The 22795-nt window shown below is 41.6% G+C and overlaps 1 protein-coding gene across 1 annotated transcript in view; it reads right to left on the reverse strand.

The window, feature by feature from the left end:
- LOC150039411 (glutamate receptor ionotropic, delta-1-like) overlaps nt 1-22795 on the reverse strand; it is a 112496-nt gene that overhangs the window by 14997 nt on the left and 74704 nt on the right. The window contains 2 exon segments of the mRNA XM_090327833.1: nt 6346-6512; nt 22079-22092. Of these exon segments, the coding sequence (XP_090183959.1) occupies nt 6346-6512; nt 22079-22092 (181 nt within the window).

Below are 22795 nucleotides of genomic sequence, written 5' to 3' on the forward strand. Positions count from 1 at the left end.
TCATTTGATGTGGAAAGTAATGCCTAATCCTGCTGAGCTTATACTTTCAAGGCATAAGAAACTAGCCTTAAGACAAACAGAGCCAGCAATGTAAAGACAGAAGCTGTGATAAATACAATGAAATGAAAGTACAGGTGCCAGGAAATGGCACATTTTGAGGCCAGCTCAGCCAGGAAGGCTAAGGAGGATCTTGTGAAGGAAGTAATGGTTAAATTACACCTGAAGCATGATTTATCATAGCTTATACTGGTCTAGAATATTCAGTGTGCCAGGAAATATCTGTGTTAAATGTTTTGTAGATAATGATGAATTTTTGTGTCAATCCTTTGTGAAGGTTATTTCTGTATTCCCATTTTTACAGAGAAAGAAATCAAAACGCAGAGAGATGAAATACCTTCCCAAACTTACTTTGAGGTTGGCAGCATTGGTGTGCAACGAGGCAAAGGAAGCCCCTTCCTGGGACTAGAATTACATATAACTGTCTTGGCTGGTGCAGGGATTTGTTGTGTGCAAGCCACTGTAACAAGGCCAGTGAGTCTGTGGAATGGTGAGTTAGGAGAAGGACGGTGTGAGTAAGTACACAACAAGCTGAGCACAGGCATCTGGATTGGATTTATTCTACCTTAGAAGGGCAACTCCTACTGCTCCTTGCTGCCCTCTGGTGAGGCTTTTCTAACTTGTATTTTGTAGCTTCCCCCTGAAATCCAGGAGCCTAAAAAGTGAACCAGTGGCAGCCTGGTACATCCTTCCCACATGTGCCACACCCACACACACATACACACATACACACACACACACACACACACACACACACACACGCGCGCGCGCGTGCGCGCGCACACACACACACGCCAACTCCAAATAGTCAACTAAGCCTGTTTTTGAAGTCATGCTCATTGAATCTGGTCCATGAGGTTTTTCAGTTAACAACATCTGATGTGATCTCCTTTATCTTCTTGGTTATGCACCGTTAACAAGCAGCAATTGATCACACTGGGAAGACATTCACCTAAATAACTGAGCAGTATCTGTCTTGGACTTATGTCACAGGCTGGCTGTGACCACAGGTCTAAAGCAGTGCTCAGATATCCTTCATTGTATCCAATAGTTACAAATGGTGACTCCTCAAGAGGATCCACTGACCTGTTAGCAGCATGGATCCAGAATGACATAGCCCCTTCATTGGCTGGGATCAATCAAGCTGAGTGAAAAGAGCAGGCTTTGGAGTTGCCAAATCTCAGCCTTGTATACCTGGACATAGGCTTGGTCCCTGCTAAAATGCAGCATCCTCATCTTTCTAGCACAGACTGTATTCCTACTACATTAATAGCGTAGTGGCTTCTGGGATGGGTCTGCCTGTTCTTTTCGCATGGATTTTAAAAAAATATATAAATCTACTTGCTCTCACAGCTAAGGCCTAAGGTTGCAAGCATGTGCTCTGCCAATAAAGATGTGTATTTGTCAAATAATGCAAACTAACCTAAACCAAAATGGCCATGGTTAAATCATGACATGAGTCCATCAAATGTTCAAGGCACTGATGAGCCCAAATGACTCAGAATATGGCTATGCATGGAAGGTCTTGGACATTGAGATAAGTGCATGATTCAACATGCATTTGGGTGTCAGGAGCCATGCTCCTGAAAATCATAGCTTTCTCTCCAATAGCACACTGCAGAATTAACTGGGTAGCCATAGTGTCTCATTCAGTATCTCCCATGACTCGTGTCAGGTAAGGGAAGTTATGTGTCTACAGATCCACTGGCCTTATCTAAGTGTCTTGGTTGGCAGGGTTGAATAGGTTGAACATCCTGTAAAGTTATGGGAACTCCAGAGTCAGATATAAAAGATGTCAGGACCTTAGAGAAGGCTAATGGTTGAACTATTGACTCAGCATGGAGAGAATTGGAGTTGCGTGCTTACGGAGACTGTGCTAATGCAAATGGTTGGAATCCAGACATTGAAACCCTAGCCTTCTAATAATCTGAGACAATAAATGTACCTACCTCACAGACCATTAGCTTGCATCCTGATGAGCAACAAAATCTCCATAAAAGGTAACAGAGCCTGGTACTAGCGGCTCATGCTCTAATCCTATCTACTCAGGAGGCTGAGATCTGAGGATCACAGTTAGAAGTTAACCTGGGCAAGAAAGTCTGTTACACGTTTTATCTTCACTTAGTAGTTGAACAATCAGATGGTCAAATTGACCAACAGACTTACCAGGCTAGTTGGGTATAAGCTGTGTTTCCTGAGAAAATAATAGGGGAAAATCATTTCATACTATTTCAATCCTCACAAAAACCTGCTGAGTAATCCCATTTTCGTTCATTGCTTTTGTTCTGTGAGTGTGTGTGTGTGTGTGTGTGTGTGTGTGTGTGTGTGTGTGTACTGAGATTGAGGCTTGAGCTCAAGGCCTTACATTCTCTTTTGGCTATTTTGCTTAAGGCCACATTCTACCACTGAAACCACATCTCCGGTTTTGGCTTTTTGCTGGTTAGCTGGGGATAAGAGTCTCATGGACTTTTCTGTCCAGGATTGCTTTGAACTTGGATCCTCAGATCACAGTCCTCTGAGTAGCTTGGCTTAAAGAATAGTTCTTACCAAGTCTGTTTCACTTCTTGAAGACTGGAGGCTGAGGATCTAAAACACTTGTCCCAGATTACAATTGAAAAGTGACAAGTCTGTGTTGAGATCTGGATCAGAGAGACTATATTCTTTTTGGGAGAGCAAGCTATTCTTTAAGGATAAGTTGTAGCATAGGAAATAGTGAAACACTGGTCAGATCCCTTCTCTTCCACTCAGCAAGCAGCTTCTGTGAAACATAGCCTGGCTACATAGTTTTGTTGACCTTTTCTTCTGGCTCCCTATAATTCTCTACATCTTTTATACTCAGTCTTAGTCCAGAAAGAGCATAAGGCAATATATAGGAAAATAAAGAACAGAAAAAATAAACAAACAAAGGAACTTTAAATACAGTAGCAATAGGAAAGAAAAGTCACAGGCATAAAATGTCTTCTAGAATGGGTTTCAACTAATGCACACTGTAATAATCTATAGTCTTATGAGGAAGCCAGAGCGATAATAGCCACTTCCTGATGCCAGTTGTTCTATTTCCCAGACAGATATAATTGCAGGTGCTTTCCTTTATTCAATAGTTGTGGAGCCTGTTACACAGTAGGTGCTCAATAAATGGCTATTAAGTTCACTAAACAGTTATTGAATGACCACTCTGCATGCTGGGGTTTGCAAACCTGTTATAGACCATAAATCCTATCGCATATGCACAAGTGTGAGCGCATGTACGAATACACACACACACACACACACACACACACACACACACACACACACACACCTACATCCTGGGCTCTGTCAAAGCAAGGAAAGAACTCAGCTTCCAGGGTGTAGGGAAAGATGGCTACAGCCATTGCAGATAAAGCTGTGCAAGGGGCTACCTTTATTTTCTGTCATTGCATAGTGCATCACCTTTAGATCAGTTTCCTTCTCTCCTCTCTGGCATACTCAAGCTGAAAACAAGCAGCACACCAATCTTCATGTGCCATGGAAGAAAACTTTTTCTACAACTATTAGCAAGAAGTTAGCATTCCAAAGTCTTGAGTATTCCTCTCAAAGCAGACACCGTGTGTCAGAGAAGAGATACTGCTGTCCAGGTGAGTCTGCCCTGTGGAGGCAGTTGACTGTGCTTTCAGAAGCCCAGAGAGCCCAGTGGGGACCTTTACTGGGCATCACAGAACACACAACCTTCTGAGGAAAAGCAAAGAAGGAAAAAGTGACCTCTTTCAAGAAAGGCAAGGAACATAGACTATCTGCCTTTGTTTATGGAGGATATAGGGGTCATAGTAGAAGGAAGAAAAGGAGTAACTTTTCCTTACCCATCTCTTCTGTCTACAAGTTGAATGCCATTCTGGTCTCCTGTGATCTAGCTTTTACTCCTTTGAACAATCCAGCAAAGTCCTAAGCTTCTTGGTCAATATCTGCTCACTTCTGTCTAGTTTCAGGAGATTAATAAGCATTGCAAATACAGGGGACTCCAACCTCCTCTCACTGGGTCTCTGTGCTACTGTGAATGCTTTCTTGGGGGGCATATTGGCTGTCAGGATGTTGTTCCTGTATCAGTCCCATCAGCTCCATCGAAATACTCATAGGTGGCAGGTCTGTGGCAACTGTCTTGAGCCTTCCACCTAGACAAACAAACCCATATAAACCTAAATCCTAGAGAAAAGCCATCTTTATTTCATGCCTTCAGCCTGACCAATCATCCTCTGTTGCCCAGGGAGTAGAGTAAGGAGCAAAATGAAAAATGGATGAAATTCTGAAAATCAACCTGAACGGAAGCCTCATTTACCTGAATTAGTCCTAAACCCTTTCCCAGTTTTGCAAACAAGACACTGGATTGCTTGCAAGTTCAGTGTCCTCAACCATTTTCCTTATGAGGCTGAGGCGCCAATGGTCATGAGAATCAGGGACCAATCTGAACACTCAGGAAGTAGGGGAAGAGAGGAAATAGAGTTTGAACAGCAGTCCTATTCCTTGCTCTGCCGGAAACCAGCTGAGCAGTTCTGGATGGCAGCGTTATCCTCTCCACTGTAGAATGTACAATACATCTATCTGTGTATGTACATGTGCATGTGTCTCATGGGGCTTGAACTCAGGACTTAGGTGATATCTCTCAGCTTTTTTTGTTTTTGCTCAGGGCTGGTACTCTTAACACTTGAGCTACCACTCTACTTCTGGCTTTTTGCTTGTTAATTGGAGATGAGTTTCAGATGATTTTTCTGCTTGCATCAAACAGTGATCTCAGCCTCCGAATAGCTGGGATTACAGGCATGAGTCACTGGCACCAAACTGCAACATACATTTTAAAAAAATCTTACACCAGCTAGGTGCCAGTGGCTCACAATTATAAGCCTAGAAACTCAGGAGGTTGAGATCTAAGGATCACAGTTCAAAGCCAGCCTAGGCAGGGAAGTCCCCATGCAACTCTGATCTCCAATTAAACACACACATACATACACACAGGAAGTGCTACTATAGCTCAAAGTGGTAGAGCACTAGTATTGAGCAAAATCAGTTCATGGATAGTTCCCAGGTCCTGAGTTCAAGTCTCATGACTGACACATAAAAAGGTCACAGACCTTTTAGTACTGAAATTCATGCAACTGAGGATTGCATTTAAGCAACTGAGGATTGCTTCTAAGCCTAGACTTTTGCTGCCTTTCAGATATTCCTGCCACAGCTTGAATTTTGATAGATACAGACAAAGTCTGAGTTGGGGCCTTCTCGCTGGCTTTGTCATTCCTGTCCTTCCTTCAGCACAATGCTACCTCACAGTTCTATGCAAGTGGAGGGTCTACAGCGTAGCACTCCTTGGGAACAAGAGCCACTGCTGAGAGGCTAGCTGCTAGGAAGAGGCCCCTGACATTACCCATGTTCCTAGACTGAGGCCAGGCCAGCTAGTCCAAGGTCAAGATAAGCTGCTACAGTAGAGTAAAGGAGTGGGTTACAGAGAGACTGTTTTCTCAAGGAAGTAATCTAAATGCCTGCATCAAGAACTGTGAAACTTGATCTTGTCTGAGAGTCCAGAGCTGGTGAGGCTTCAAGGAATGGATTCACACCAACCAATCATAGGAGAGTCTTACATGGTCAAGCACAAGCTGGACTCATTGCATTTGACTCTAGTGTACATGAATGCTTACTGATATACATTTTTTTGGTGGCAGTACTGGGGCTTTAACTCATGTCTAGGCATGGTCCCTTAACCTTTTTCATTCTAGGTTGAGTCTCTAACACTTGGGCTATGCTTCCATTTCTGACATTTTTGTGGTTAATTGGAGATTCTGCCCAGCCTGGCATCTAACCTTGATCCTCAAATCTTAGCCTCCTGAGTAGGTAGAATTACAGATGCAAGCCACTGGCATCTGGCTTTGACAATACATTTATCATTAAGTCTTATCATTAGGGCCTTCCCAGCCATTATTTGATATTCATTATTTATTTGTCAGCCTAACTCCTACAGGGCTTGGTGTCACCACCTCTGGGAAGTCCTCCTGGATCTAGCCAAGTGTCCTCTCTTCCCCTTCTACTACTTCCTCTAGTCTCTGGAGAATATTATTGCCAGTTTGCTCATGCCCTAGGCTGGCACTCATGACTCACAGTGCCATGCTACATGTACCAGGAACTGTCATGAGCAGAGACCATGCCCTTACAATTTTCATCGCAGCACTGACAGAGAGAGCCAAGATGGAGCTGGGGTGGAAGTTGTATTGGTAGAAAGCTGCCTAAGTCCTGATGTTGCCGGGATGGCTGGCCAGGAGAGCCTACCTCTGGGAGAAGAGGTCCCTGTAGGGGCTTCCAGGCTGCAGGGCGATGCCATAGCCCTTGCTGCTGATGCTGTTGCTGATGACGGTTACCGAGCTGTCGTCATCCGTCAGGGCTGCATATTCCACCACGGCCATGTCCCACAAAAAGGCATAGTTGCCTTTCTTTGCCTGGAAGACACAAATCACCACTAAGTCAGATTGTGGGCCATCAACCGTGATGTCTTACCTAGTGAGACACCTCAATGGTGGACGTGTGGAATTTCTCTATAAGGTTCTCTTGCTCACCAGAAAACTTTCCCACTATTTTTGGCCTCTCAGATAAGAATCCAGAACGTAAATTAAGATTCTTCAGGTCAGAGATGTACAGGGAATGTGATAACTTGCCAATGATGGGAAAGACCAACCCTGAAAAACATAGGCCTTAGTGGCAGAAGTAAATATTATTCTCTTTATATTTCTACTTGGAATTTAAATGCTGCTACTTGTGAGCAATGGAGACAGTGGAAAGCACTAGGAGATGGCTGTGAGCACAGGAGATGATGGCTTTGTGTTCAGCGCAGTAAGTAGCCACGACTAAATGTCAAGTACATGTAGTTGTCCAGAAGTTGGAGATGAATCCACTGGGAACAAGGCCCTAATTGTTTAGCTGCCAGCAGGTCAGGCTCTGCCTTTCACTGCTCATTTGTGAGGATGAGCACACACACACACACACACACACACACACACATACACACACACAAGGGATATGTGTTGATGCATATGTACAGTACACATGGAATGACGTTGGGGGACACACAGACTCATGTATCAATATTCCCATCCAGTGCACTGTTTTGGGTACTCAGCCACACCTGACTACCACATTTTACTACTACTGCATACTACCACATTCTACTACTTTCCACACTCATCCACAATGGGAAATCATTTCTATATTGAGCCATAATTTTAACTTTAACTTAAGTTGGAAAACACCCAGAGAGGAGAATTGCTTTACTTTTTTTGAAAGTGATGCAAATGACTCCTGATTTTATTTTCTTTTCCCCTTGTTTTTCCTTTGTACCAGTGCTTTGTATATCCTCCTTGAAACTGTCAATAGTCTTGTCCCTAGCCCCTGCTTTTATTCAGTAGACTCTTCATGACCTCTAAGATTCCTCAAAGAGCACTATAGCTGCTAATACAAAGCTCAGGGTTTTACTTCTTTCTTATTTCCTGCTTTGGGGTTGGGAAATTGAAACAGAGTCTCGCTTGATATTCAAGCCATAGACTCAGCTTCCTCAATAGGGAATCCCTAAAATCACAAATTTCTGCCTCTGGGAAAGCCCAGAATATACTTTCTCTCTCCGTCTCTCTCTGTCTTTGTCTGTCTTTCTTTCTGCCTGTTTACCTACCTCTCCTCTCTCTCTCTCTCTCTCTCTCTCTCTCTCTCTCTCTCACCTGCTCTCACTCTCGCTCTCTCTCTTATTAAAGTTAATTATATGAAAGCTCAGGGTTCCATATAATTCTCAACTCCTCCTTCCTCAGCTTCCTGAGTGCTGGGATTACAGGTATGTGCTATTACACTCCGTGAGAGTTTATTTCTTTTAGTACCATAAATGCATATAATCCAAGATGTCTCCTTTTCTTGTCAGATTCCATCCATCAGAAGGATTTGTGGACAGAATATGATCTACAGAGGCAATGACCTGCTCCTAGTGTTTCTCACAATTTTGCCTACTACCTTGTCGGAAACAACACACACCCATGTCACCCACTAACTTTCACATCAGGGAACACTTCAAATATCACACCAAACCCTCATTCCTCAACCAAGCCAATTTCAAACATCCAAAAGGACTTTAACCTAGGTTGCCAAATTATACACATCTCTCTTCCTCCATGTAGGAAGATAACAGTCTTTGGACTTTCTTTCCTACTGGCAAACAAGTTTTCTCATGAAAAGATATACATTTTCAACTTCTTAGTAACCAAGTTTCTCAGCAAAACTGTTGACTTATGACCTAATATTTGGCTTCAGCCAGACCTGGGAACATTTTACTTTCATACCCCCAATTCAACATGACAATCAGACACTGTTATTTGTACGATTTCAAAAGGGCATGTCATGTTGAGGGAAGAATTAAGATCAGCTTCACTTTACCTTCCAAGTGAGGTTCCAAGAAGGAAAAGAAATAAGCTGGGTTAAGTCAAGTGGAAGCAGATTCAGAGCAAAGCGTACCAGTGTCACTATAATGGGACAACTGCATTCTACATGCATGTGTGGTTACTGAAAGGGCTCAGACAGTGAACACAGTTTAGGAAGACCACTACATCTATATTTATGGACACAGCTGTGAAATATTGAAAAGCTATACTATGTACCAACTTTTACTCCCTGCTCAACTGGGAGGCAGTTCCGAAAGAGAGGAGAAAGTAGGAGTCTCATTTTGCTGTTTTGGTTTGGGTTCTGTTTTTGCCTGGCCTGGGGCTTGAACTCAAAGCCTAGATGCTGTCCCTAAGTTTTTCACTCAATGCTAGTGTTCTACCACTTTAAGTCACAGCACTACTTCCAGTTTTCCGGTGATTAACTGGAGATAAGAGTCTCATGGACTTTCCTGCCCAGACTGGCTTCAAACTATGATCCTCAGATCTCAGCCTCTTGTGTAGCTAGGACTATAGGCAGGAGCCACTGGCACACAAATGGGGGTCTTTCTTGTGTTTTCTTGTGGCTAAGTTTCTGATCTACTCAACAGTGCCAAAATAGGATGACTTAGAGATATTTGCCATGTTTTGTCATAGGGCCAAATCAACAATGAAAAAGGCACCAACAGCAGTAAAATGAAGCAGATTATAGCTCCATCTTTATCACTAACATTTTTTTTATTTCTCTTTTCTCTTTTTCCTGTCCTGGGGCTTGAATTCAGGGCCTGGGCACTATCTTTGAGCTACTTTTGTTTTTACTTTTTTCCTCAAGGTTAACACTCTACAACTTGAACAAAAGCTTTACTTCGAACAACTGAAAGTTAATTGGAAATAAAGGTCTTATGAATTTTCCTGCTTGGGCTGGCTTTGAGGAATTAGGATTGCAAATATCCCTTCTTAATTTCCTCAACAGCCTCAAAATCTCTAGAATAACTCCACCTCTCAGTCCTGCAATTAGCAGTGTGTAACACTCAAATTTTTTTTTCAGGGGAGTTCACAAAGATCAATTTCCAGAAGAATATTCTGGACCTTGCAAATATCTCCTGGTCTTTCTGTGTGAGACAAAAGCCTTGCTAGCTCAGGCTGTGTCATCAGAAACATCTCAGAGCCAGCTTTTCCAAGTCAAACACCTACACCCACCACAGGTGTATTGTCTATATGGATTCATTCCATGTTTCCTTGTAGAATGAGCTTCAGACCTTTCTACATTTAAAAAAAACACTATGACAAATTTGATAACTGGAGAATCTGAATCAATTTTTTATGGATGTTAACAATTCTGAAATCTTATTATTTTGCTGGTTGTCTTAAGACAACTAAAGTACCAAGGCTCTGCCTTGAGAGCCAAGAATTACTATATTTCCTGTCCTACCTATCACAAACTTGTCCTCTCATTTATTTTCAGCCAGTCTTAGGGCTTGAACTCAGTTTCTGAGTTTTTTGCTCATGCCTACTTCTCTTGTCACTAGGCCCACAGCTTTACTTTCAGGTTTCTGTGGTTTCATTGGGGATAAGAGTCTCATAGACTTTTCTGCCTATCTTGTTTAAAACCACAGTTTTCAGATCTCAGCCTCCTGGATAGCTAGGATTACAGACATGAGCTACCAGTGCCCTGCTTATAGTGTATTATTTTTTTTGCCAGTTCTGGGCTTAAGCTCAGGGCCTGAGCACTGTCCTTGGGCTTTCTCAAGGCTTGAGCTCTACCACTTGAGCCTCAGCACCACTTCCGGCTTTTTTTTCTATGTATGTGGTACTGCGGAATCGAATTCGGCAGGGTGGGGGGGTGGGTCTTAGTGCATGCTGGGTAAGCACTCTACCACTAAGCCAAACACCCTGCCCTATAGTGTATTCTAATTAATATCTAGTGAGGGAAAATTTGTAAGAAAATAAATGAGATTATTCTTAGAGGTAATGACCATCACATACAATCCTGTGAAAAAATTAATGAAGCAAAACATAATGTGAACCCAGGAAGTTACTATAGTTTTCACACTGGCAAATTGAAACTTAACTTAAAAAAATAACACAAAGTATCTAAAAGACAGCAAATATTTGAAATATTACAAATCTAGTGTTGACTCTAAAGTAAAGGGGGAATCGTTTAAATGGTCAATGTTCAGGAAATAATCTATGAAATTATGATCAAGAGTAGAATGGGATAAAAAAAAATTTAAAGAGTAGAATGAGATCTTGTGCAACATAGTCTCATTATAAAGACTGCATTAAAACTATATGAATAAGCCTGTAATTACAGGAGTTCACGCCTGTAATTCTAACTACTCAGTAGGCTGAGCTTTACAGATCATGGTTCTAACTCAGCCAGAGCAGAAAAGTCAATGAGACTTTTATCTCCAATTAACTATCAAAGAGGTTAAAATGGAGATGTGGCTCAAGTGGTAGAGTAGATATAGTGTCCAGACTCTGAGTTAAAGTCCTAGTACTGGCAATAAATATATAAATAAACTACAAATAAATATTGAACTATAAGTACATGAATAAATAAATAAAGGAAATTCTATCCTTGACCCTAAAACACTTGAGAAAATCTCCCTGATATTCTTTGGCCTGCTTCTAAATAGTTAGCTTCTTTCCTCTCCCAACCCATTTCCCAAAAATAAAAATAATGAATCAGCAAACCAAAAACAGTTGGTACAAGAATTTTTTTTAAAAAGTAGATGTGAGAAGGTAAGGGAGAATGAAAGAATATCTCTGGCATTAGAGACAGTCAAGGGCATCTGGGTTTTCATCGCCTGGGTGCCAGGATAGCAGCAGGGAGATGGACTACCCCTGGCTGATCTCCCAGCAAACACTGCAGCAAATGGAATCCAAACCTATGATGTCCACCTGCACAGCGGATGCCTGCAAACTGAAACACATAGACACCACAAGAGGCCCCATGCTTGGCAGGTTATGAGTGGACTACATTGCTGCAGGAAGGTTGGACGCCACAGCCACAGGTGACCTATGACACTGGATGGACTCATTGGCTCTCCAGTGCTTCTCTCTGGTTATAAAAAGAGATTGCACAGTCTTTCATTTCTCCCACTGCTTCCATCCTTCCCAGAGCTGGTTTGAAACACACACTTCCAGAGATAATACCCTTTAAAACAACGAACCCCGACACACTCATTTCTAATCCATCCTAACTGTTTGGTCTCCCCAGATGAGAAATGTAATGCAGCCAACCCCAGTGCCAATGCTGCTATCACAAAGTGTGCATGTTAGCTAGGCATGTATAATGCCAGGTCCTGAGTGGGTGTGAAGCATCCCCTGGTGGCAGAGTCTCCAGAAACCAGACATCTTTTTCTCAAGTACAGTTATCCTCTTTAATAGATGAAGAAACTGAGACTGGGAGAATGGGAGTGATTCATTATAAACAAGCTCAGCTTTTGAGCAGGATTTCTAGGTCATCCTCAGGGCTTCATCTGATGGCAAAGAGGCCTGTACTTACTCTCCATTCTGCTGGGATGTGAGGAGGGTACTAAGCAAAAAGGGGTTTCTGGGGTATCTTTGTTCTTGGACAGTTTCCCAGGAGATTCTGCTACACCACACTGAATGGCAATGCTTATTTTCCCACCAGTGTCATCCATTAAGATGACAGTGTGGGAGAAGAGGGGATATGGTTGTGTACCTTCTCCAAGGATTCTTTACACACCTGATGCATTAACCATCTAGGAGGCACATTTATTGTCTTCCTTTATACCTTTCATTCACTCCAACAAAACAGAGCTCAGCCTTTCATGCTCTCAAGTCTTAACTCCTATAATCACCTTCATACAATGGCAACATGTTGCCAGACACAGCCTGAACCCTGGCTACACTGATACCTGTATTGTGCACTATGCCAAATCACAGAATGCAGCAGTAAAACCCCAGACCTTCTGCAGAGAAAAGGCCAATTTTACAGCTTGCTAGTAAGACAGTTGGTTGGCATATTGCTGGAATGGCAGTTTGGTGAGGAGAATCAAATGCTTCTTTTTAAAAAATCGACCTATATAGCAACTCTACCCCTGTGGGATTTATCTTATAGAATTGTTCCATTTCTAAAAAGATATGTGTGTGAAGATTTTTTTCCCAGAACAGCACTTGCTAAACTAGTAGGAAATTGGAAATAATCTCAATGTGCAACTAGTGAGAATTGAGTAGGTAAATGGTAGCCTTAAATGAGGGACTATTTTCTTTTCACTAAAATGGTGTTTTCAGCATATTTGTTGCTGAGGAAAATGTCTCTGATAAATGGAAGACAGCTCTGGGCATAAGTCAGTCTAAGTTGCTGGAGTCTAACTATATGGATCCAAATCTCAGCTGCATTGTTTGTCAACAGTGTGAGTGATTTAACACATCCAGGCCTGTGTTCCACTGGATAGCAAATGGGCAGAGTTCAGCTGAAGATCACATATACATTACATACATTTGACATACTGAAGGTTTTGTGAAATGAATGCTAATACTTATACCATTTAATGAGAAAAAGCCTGTGATATTTGGTAATACTAGCTCTTTTTTCAATTTTGTGTCAAAGGACCATGTTCATTAAAAAATAAACACAAGAATCAAAAATCAAGTAGCAAATGATCAACTTTGGTGAGTGAAATGGATGAGTTTGGTTGGCTTTTTACAACCTCTGTGGTGCCCAAGGCTTCTGCAGTACAGCACGCCTTTCTTCTATGCTTGCAGATGTCTAAGAGGGAAATTGTAGAGAATCAGCCTTCTCCCTTGAGCACTGTATAATGAGAAGAGAGGTGGGCAGCAGGAAGGCCACATGACCACACCCAGCTCTCCAGCAGATCTGCATTCTCAGGCAATGAGAATAGCTTCCTGCAAGAAATACCATAATGTGAAATTCCAGTGCACAGCTCCATGCCAGAACCCCACACGGTGGGGGGTTCAACCCCTGCTGTGCCTCTAGCTGCAGAAGTCTCCAGCTGGATGCAGATCAACCTATCCACTGTGATGCCTTTCCACCCCCTTGACCTGACTGCCAGTCATTCCTCCACTTTCATACGCCATGTGCATGGGTGTGCAGAACTCTAGGGGAGCACATGGAAATGGTGGAATGCAGGTGTGTCAATGCGGGGACTGTGTGTGTGTGAACAGAAGTGGACATCTGTGAGAATAAGTGTATACCTGTGTGTGTATGCATGTGAGAATATGTGGCAGCATGTGTATCAATATCTATTGTAAGAATTGTGAGTGTGGGGTAATGTATACATGTTGATACATGTCTAAGTGAACATGCAGGTTGACATCTGTGTGTAGGTGTGCATGCATGCATGCATGACTGTGTGTGGGTATCTATGTGTGTGAACCACTTGAGTGTGTATAGTTGCGTGAGTGCACATGTGTATATGAGCCAAATGATTATGTGTATGGATGTCAATTGTGTATTCATAGGTGTGGATATGTGTATGCTTATGGGCATATGTGTAGGGCCTACATGCCACATATCAAGAGCATAACACTCCCTGGGAAAGGAACCCTAAGGTATCAACACAAGGTTCAGGAAGGTTCCACTGGAGATTTGGAGCTATCTCCAATGAGAAGACATTATCCAAAATGCCACGACGATGAAAGGCATCTGGGGACTGAAGGATACCTTCAAGATGACTTTCCATTTGGAGTAGGCTCTGGAGCAGCCAAAGGAGGCAGAATAGAACAGGCACAGTGAGAGGGAGGGATGTCAAAGCTGGACCCGCCACCATCACCATACAAGCTACTCTTCTGAAGCCTCTATGGGGTGCCAAGTCCACTGGGCTCTGACTTTCAAGCCACAGTGAACAAGGTGAAGCTGGACAGTGTGGTGTCATAACTGAAGATTGGCTAAGCCAGAGGACGTCCTTAGTGGGCTCAGTCATACTGTATGCATGAGGCTGGATCACAGGTTGGCCCTGGTGCCACCAGGGAGGTCCTTGTAGAAGGAAGGTACTTTCTACTAAGTTTATAGTAGGAAAATGGCCCTAAGTTCTAAGAATTCTGCCAATGATAGCCTGCCCCATCCTGACACTCCAATGTCCTGGGGTTATATAATCTATCAGGAGGGGCACAAGATGGTAAAGAATGGTGAGTAATTTTGTATCTTAACTTTGGCCTTCTACTGCGCATGTGTTGATCTCTTTTCTCCCCTTTCACTTTCTAGAGTCATTGACTCTAGTCCCAAAGGAGTACGAGCAGGCCTCATGAGCCCTCAGAGTTGAGTTCCTAGAGGGAACAAATACACTCCCGCCCTCCTACTCCTCCAAGAGAAAGAGACGGCATCAAAAGTGCCTGCCGCATTACAAGAACTCAAACGAGTGTTAGCACATGGCTTCAGCATTGCGGTAATCAAATCACCAGCAGCATGGCATAAAGTTGGGATCCTGATTAAAACGCAATTGCCTTGAGATAAATGACACTTGAAATTGTCCTCCATCATCAGCCTGGCAGATTAGAAAGATGGTTAGATTGGGTTACACTCTTGGCTTAATTACTGACTTGTTATCAATTTATAAAAAAAAAATGTAAGAGAAGCCCAGATGGTCCTTAAGGATCTTCTCCAGATTTAACCTCCTCCACGTCTGTGGGAAAGACTCGTGGGTCCCAAAGTGTGTCCCTTGGAGAGGCAGCAGCAGCAGCATCGATGTGGAAGAAGTGTCAGTTTTCAGGCTGCATACCGGGCCCATTGCATAAAAGCGAGGTCAAGCGCAGAGAGTATTATGGATTTGAACACGGAGCATTGGCTCTGAGGGAAAATTATGGAGTATAGCAAGAGTGCCGAACACACACTTTCAAGGGAAGTCACACCAGATATTTTCCTTGATCAAGTTACTGTACCTCCATGCTGTCTCAATGGGTATCTTCTAAGTTTCCCGGGTAAACTTTCATGTTTCACACTGTCCATTTCCCATACAAAGGAAGTTGAGATTTAGAAATAACTGTGGTCACCAGGTGCTGATGCCTGCTGTAATTCTTGATCAGAAGGCTGAGAGCTGAGGATGGTGGTTTGAAGTCAGCCTAGGCAGGAAAGTCTGTGAGACTCTTATTTCCAAGTATCCAACAAAAAGCTACAACTGGAACAGTGGCTCAAGTGGTAGAGCACCAGCCTTGAGCAAACAAACTAACAAAAAGCTAAGGAACTGTGACCAGGCCTTGAATTCAAGGCCTGGGACTACCACTGAAAAAAGTAATAAAAAATAATAAATACTTTCCTTAGCCAGAAAATTTAGTCATTGGCAGAGCTTAAATTTCCCCAGCTGTCCTTAAGTGAGTGGTATTTTCCACTATCATGTGAAAAATTCTACTTCAGTAGCCCTCAAGAGCCACCTAGAACCCCTAAGCCATTGGTTATGCTCTGATAATGTTTTTCCCAAGTTTGTACTAATGATGTCTGTCTTTAACATTTCACCCATGAAGGCACTATAGCCCTGTTCTGTTTGGAGCCTTTGGTTCTCTGGAGAGAAGTAGCCTTATTTAGTAAACCAAGAATTTTCCTACTGGAAAAGTTTCATCTTAACTCCACTGGACAGGGAATTGATGTGGTACAAAGGAGGGGGAAAAGAACAGAAAAGGGTAGGAAAGGAAAGGAAAGGAAAGGAAAGGAAAACTTCGGAGAAACAATGACTACTTTCTCTAAATGTGAAATTGTACACCATCAGCAAAATTGGAGCCATCTACAAGCTTCTCAACAGAGCAAAGGGGCACATTGATTTTTCAAGGATTTGTCAAAAATTTTTAATTATCCAGAGACAATGATGGACAACAATCCCATCTGAGTATTTTATGGGAAAAATTAAGAATGATTGAAGAGAAACAGTAAATGAGTTTGCCTAGATATAAATGGAACCACGAAGGGAAATGAATACAAAAATCAGCAAGTAGGCCGGGAGTTTGGCCTAGTGGTTAAAGTGCTTGCCTAGCATGCATGAAGACCCAGGTTCGATTCCTCGGTACCACATACATAGAAAAAAAAAGCCAGAAGTGGTGCTGAGGCTCAAGTGGTAGAGCTCTAGCCTTGAGAATGTCCAAGGACAGTGCTCAGGCCCTGAGCTCAAGCCCAGGACTGGCAAAAAAAAAATCAGCAAGTATAGCTGATTTCTTGTAGTCAAACACATCATAAGGCCATGTGGATATTGTGCCTCAAGCATATACATATACATAGAGAAGAATCTAAGCTCCTCCTCTGCGCATCCTGTCTAATAATCCAGTCTGCTGTTTAACATACTGTTGGAGCTAGAAAAATGAGTAACCTAGGTCAGCGAAGACAGGGACCTTCTCTTCCCTCCAGCTCACCTGCCATCCTTCTCTTCTCTGTATCCCACCTGGAGGCTGATCCACATAGAAAACAGAAGAGGCTGGGCTGACCACTAGCTCAGAGTCACTTTCTAAACTTCAAAAGTAAAATCAAATACAAATGCAGCAACCATTCTAAGTGTCAGTGCCGTCAGATCAAACAGATCCTAGCAAATGGAAGAAAGGGGTGGGGACTCATTCAAACATAGATTGCTAACTTTCCCCATTCCAGCTTCTGATCTGATAGTCCTGAATTAGAACCCAAGAATATGCGTATCTCACAAGCACCCAGGGACTGCAGGCCCCACATTTTGAAGAGTGGCTAAAATGTGCTCTCTGCCAATCCCTTCCTATCACTGCCAGTCTTCATTGTTCTGGAAGAACCAATCATATTATTCTTCTTTTTTCAAGAATTAATTAACCTGCCTATGATTTTGTAGCTGGCAAAAGCAAGATAGAGGAACTAATCCAGTTCTCAGTGACTCAAATCCCGTAACTTATTTGGCCACACTGCAGACTTTAAACTAAGCACTTGACTTTGTCAAGTCAAGGGTCAAGAAAAACATATGAAATTATATCCAGCTGCCACAGTGGTTTTGCCATGTGAAGCAAATTTAAGACTTTTAAAATTTCTGAACATCAAATGCTCATAGAAGAGATTTGCCATTTAACACACCCATATCTATGTCTAGTGTTTTTTGGTCAGAATGCCTATTTCCATCATTCTCTTTGTCTCACCTGCCTCTTCCTTGAACACAGAGATACACTGAGTATTCTGACTATATTTATACACTTCAATTTTTTCAATCATTCGCCTGTGTCCCTCTGACTCCCATACTCAAGACTTATTTCAGTTCCCTGATTTTCATTCCATTAAAATGTTTATTTTTTGAAAGGTTTGATCCAGGAACTTTCATGCTGATTCTACTTCACTTCAGTTAGAATGGCCATAATTAAAAATATGACTAGCAACAAATGCTGACAAAAATGTAGGAGCAAAAGAACCCTGTACGTTATTCTTGGGAAAGGAACTTAGTGCAAGTATTGTAGAAATCAGTATGGACATTACTTAAAAACAAACAAAACAAAACCACTCAACACTTGAACTCTTGAACATTTACCTAAAATATGCATGATAGGCTACAACCAAAGTACCTACACACCCATGTTTATTGCTGCATTGCTCATAACAGCCAACTTATGGGGAATAGCCAGATGCTCAACAACAGATAACTGGATCCAGAATGTGGTACACACTATGGAATTTTACAATTCAAGATATATGCAATGGACTCTCACACAACCTACTCTTCATATTTCTTTAGCTAACTCCAGGCAGCCCTTGATTCCGGAAGGAAAGAGAAGCGGTCGATGTCATGTGATCACAACTGCTATCATAAACTATGCCTTAATAGACTGGGAGGCCACCCTGGGAGTTTAGGTTGAAGAGTGGCATTCTCTCATTTTACTTGTGCATTCATATTCCTTTATATCATTCCTGAAGCATCAACCTTGAGAGGCAAAGATTGTGCCTTAGGGCAGGCACATTGATGAGCTGCAAAAGAGGTCTCATCATCCTGACCTAGAAGATTAAAGAAAAAACTCCCATCTTGTACGGATGAACAAGCTCGGGCTCTACCTGACTTACAGCTTTGTCAAGTGGTGGAATCCTTAGAGGATCTTGGTGGGTCACCAATTCAAATCTGGTGCCACCCTAATGAAGACCCCACTGCACAGCTTACAGATTCCACATCTCTTCCCCTTCTAGAAAATCTTACCATATTCCCTTGTGATGAACTGAGGTTGGATTCATGGGCAGTATGGCTGAAGTTCAAGTCCTGGTCCACGTGGAAACCCTTCAGATATTAGAAACAACAAAATTCTACTTCTGAAGATGTCTGTTACCAGGACAACCATTTCTGCTCTTTTTGGGGAGGAGACCTTCATAAGGAGAGCTTTTCAGAGCTCTTACTGATCCTACCGTTTGCCTTTTTTTTAACTTTATTGACTTCTCCTCTCTCTCTCTGATCTCTCTCTCTCTTTCTCTAACACACACACACAAACACACACACACACACATACACATCACTCTTAAATTTAAATTACAGGGTTCAGATTAACTCTAAATACTATTTCAATAGTATCCCCCTGGAATTGGAAAAATCTACACCTAATTAGTTACATTTTCTAGTCTTAATGGTGGCATGATGATGTTGGCAATCAGACACCAGGAGGGTAGAGTTAAGTAATCTGTGGGCAAGGGGCTCAATTATTTTGAGTTTCACATTCCTTATTTGCAAAGTGAAAATATCATAGAGCACCCTCTGTGTGGAGATTGAGTGCATTCTCATAATGTCATACATACCTATTTCTTTAAGAATGTTATTGTGATTTCTCCCTTAAAATCTTCTGGGTTTTGGATAAACAACATTCTGCCAACAAAATGGAAAGAACAATAAGCTAAGCAAATGTGGCCAACAAATTGGAATATGCAATAAATTAAAATTGTTTTCATCAGCCCTCACTTCTTGATGTTAGTGTAATCAAATAACAAAACAATTCCCTTCAAAATGTAAAATCTTAAATCATAAAATTCAAGCCAATAATATTCAATGGAACAAATAGAATGGAATCTGCCCTTATTACAGCCAGTGCTAAGGTAAAGTATTTCAGGCCTGGGTACAAAGCCAAATTACAGGGCAGAAGAAATCCGAAATATAAAATCAGATTTAAGAAAATCAACATCCTCCCACTCCCTCCAGTGATGAGTCTGAAATAATCAAAGTTAGCATGATGGCATGGATATTGGTTTGATTCCAGAGCTTACCCTACCAAATTATAAAAATCGCAAATGAAAGTAATTGAAGAATTCCGAATGAGATTTGCTTGGCAGTGCTCAAAATCCAAAGCCAAATACTTTAATAAGGGAGGCTCAGGGGGGCTTTCTTTGATCTTTGGACTCTATTATCCCAAACCAATCACCGTCCAACAGAATTAAGCAGCAAGGAGTTATTCAGGGACCAAGTCAGTTGATTGTAAGGTAAGGAGCTTCAGAGAGACTAAGGAAGCCCCTACTAGGACATCATTTCCCCTCTCTACTGTCTCCTTATCCCCCTTGCAGTTCTTGGCATGCATTTCTAGCAGTTCTGTTCATTCATACTGAGGACAGACAGGATGGCACTTCCAACTACTTTTGCACTTCCTACTCTTTAAACATTTAGGTCCCAGGAAGGCTTGGAGGAGTATATCCTTCCATCCAGATTGAAGGGAACAGCCCTCAGCCAGTTTGGATGACAAAATTAGGACCATGCTTCAAGCAACATACACCACAGTGCACAAAGGTGAGCCGAAGGAGGAGACCATACAGGCTCTAGTGACCAAGGCTCATGCAATTGGCAGGTAGAAGCTGAGGCATCATTCTAAGCATTCCCCTGGAGTCCTGAGATCAAATGCTGGACCTAATTCTGACTGGAGCCTGATTCTCAGGAAGTAACTTGTCTCCCTTGGACATCAGTTTCCTCACCTACAAACAGCGCTGATGAAGTACAACTGGACATGAGAAACACTGGCCACTTCAGATGCATCCTCAGTGTCTCTCATGAAAATCTGTAAGATTAAATGGATGGCCGGATAGTCTACACACAGACAAAGGACCCAAGGAAAGGAAAGAAGACAGTAAAATTAATGGAAGGAAATGAGAATGCATGACATAAGTGAGCCTGTGTGCTCTCTTTGACAGTGATCACACCACTTCTAATGCTGTTTGGGACTAAAAATGTCAGGTGTACTTTTACATATTGAGCTCAGTCTTAGAAAATGTGTTGATAAATCAATGAATTCAAAAATGGAAAAATAACCATGTCATAAATCACCATAGAAACACATATTTGAGGGTGGGTTTGTATGTGTATCACTTCTCATCTATGAAGGACTGTGACCTTTAGTCACGGTCTCATTCAACTTCTCTGGACTCACAATTGATATGTTACAATTTATGATTCCAGTGCCTTGTTAGAGACCAAAGGAAAGAAGGACTGAAGACAAAATGATAATTCCCCAGTATAATAAAGTGAAATAAAGCAAATTTTGCAGATAAAAAAGAACATTTATATATGGGCAAAGAGGAAGACAGAAGTACAAGAGAGGATATAAGAAAAATTGGAAAACATCAATTTATAAAACAATTACTCCACCTAAAGAGAAATGATTAAGACATAGTGGGGGGCAGTGAAAGTTGAATATTTTTGGATTCCACAAATAAGACTATAATCCATTCAGTCTTGCTTTTGACAAAATGCAGTAATATTTTGTCAAGAGCTTTAAACATTGGCATCTTTTTGACACCATAATTCTATTTTTGAGAATTACACTTACAGAAATAAATGTAGAAACTGGATAAAAAGAAACATTAGGCAAGAAGATGTTCATTGAGTTACTATTTATATTTGTGACACATTGGAAAGGAAAAATGACTATCAAGAAGGGAATGTTTAGATAAATTGATTTATGACAATCGAAGGCATTTTAGTCGCTAAATAATTAAGTTTTACAACAATGTTATAAAAAATGCAGGATATCCAGTTATAGTAACATAACATACACCTATCCTTTACTCACCAAAAAGGCTAAACTAGGAAGACTGAGAGTTCAAATCCACTTGGATTACATATTAAGACTCTATCTCAAAACAAAACCAGAACAAAAATAAACATAAAATATATTTATCTCACATTATAATTACATAAAACTGGTTATAATTCAAAACTGTCTAGATAGAAAAATGCAAGAGAATTCCTAGAATCAGTTAGTTGGTGAAAATTTTTGAATTGGACTTTTCCTCTTTACATATATTTTAGTAATTTTTATTTTAAGTTATTTCAAAATTTTGTTTTTCTTTCTTTTTTTTTGTCAGTCCTGGGACTTGAACTCTGGGCTTGGGCACCATTCCTGAGCCTCTTTGTGCTCAAGGCTAGCATTTCCCCCACTCAAGCCCACAGCACCATTTCTGGTGTTTTCTGAGTTTCTAGTTTCATTGGAGGTAAGAGTCTTAAGGACTTTCCTTCTTGGGTTGGTTTTGAACCATGATCCTCAGATCTCAGCCACCTGAGAAGCTATAAAGTTTTCTTAATGGTTACATAAGGTATTCAAGTTAGAAACAGATTTTCCCACTCAAAACTGCTAATAGCTTTAACAGGTGATATGGATTACATGTGTAGCCGATTTGGAACAGAGTAATGCATGAGAAGAATGAGCAGGTACATTTCCTTGCCAAGGTATCTAAAACTCACCTGAAACTGAAGATCTAGAGGAGGAGTTATGATGACAACAACTGTTAAGTTTACGATCCCACAAAAAACCTATTCATTTAGTAAACAAGTTGTTTTTGCAAGTTGGTTTTGTAAGACCCCCGACTCAGCGGGACGTCTTCCAGAAGGAGACCCTTCCCAAGGAGCAACGAGACCACGCAGACGGATGCAAACAGCAAGAGGTTTATTTGGGTACACGGGCGCCCGGGGCAACAAAGTCTCCTAGAAGACTTGCGCGCCGAGGCTGGGGAGAGGGGAGTATTTATGGGTAGCTGAAGCGTGGTTACAGAAGCAGAAGCATGGTTACAGTGTAAGGATTGGTTAATTCAAATAAGGCTGGGGGTTTATTCTGGGCAGTAGTGGAATTTTCCTTTTTGGCTAGAGAAGGGCTTACGTGTCCTTCTTCTGGTCATAACATGTTATTCACATACTCCTTATCTTACTCCTTATCCTGTCTATACAATTTCAGTTCTCGGTCACTCTGACCGTGAACATCTTGCTGGTTATTTTTCAATTTCTTTTTATGACTAAACTGCAGCTGCTACACAAAATGGAGTCACTTCTGCTATCCCTGGTAATTACAGTTAAAGCTATACATTTCTCATTCCCCCATTTTCTTCTGGTTCCTTGAATGGAATCTTTCATTCAATGAAGACTGTCTCTTTATTTTTCACTTGCTGATATTGCTGAGTAAGTACT

Source organism: Megascapheus bottae, unplaced genomic scaffold (assembly GCF_031878675.1).
Source record: "Megascapheus bottae isolate mThoBot1 unplaced genomic scaffold, mThoBot2.hap1 HAP1_SCAFFOLD_40, whole genome shotgun sequence".
Lineage (NCBI taxonomy): Eukaryota > Metazoa > Chordata > Mammalia > Rodentia > Geomyidae > Megascapheus > Megascapheus bottae.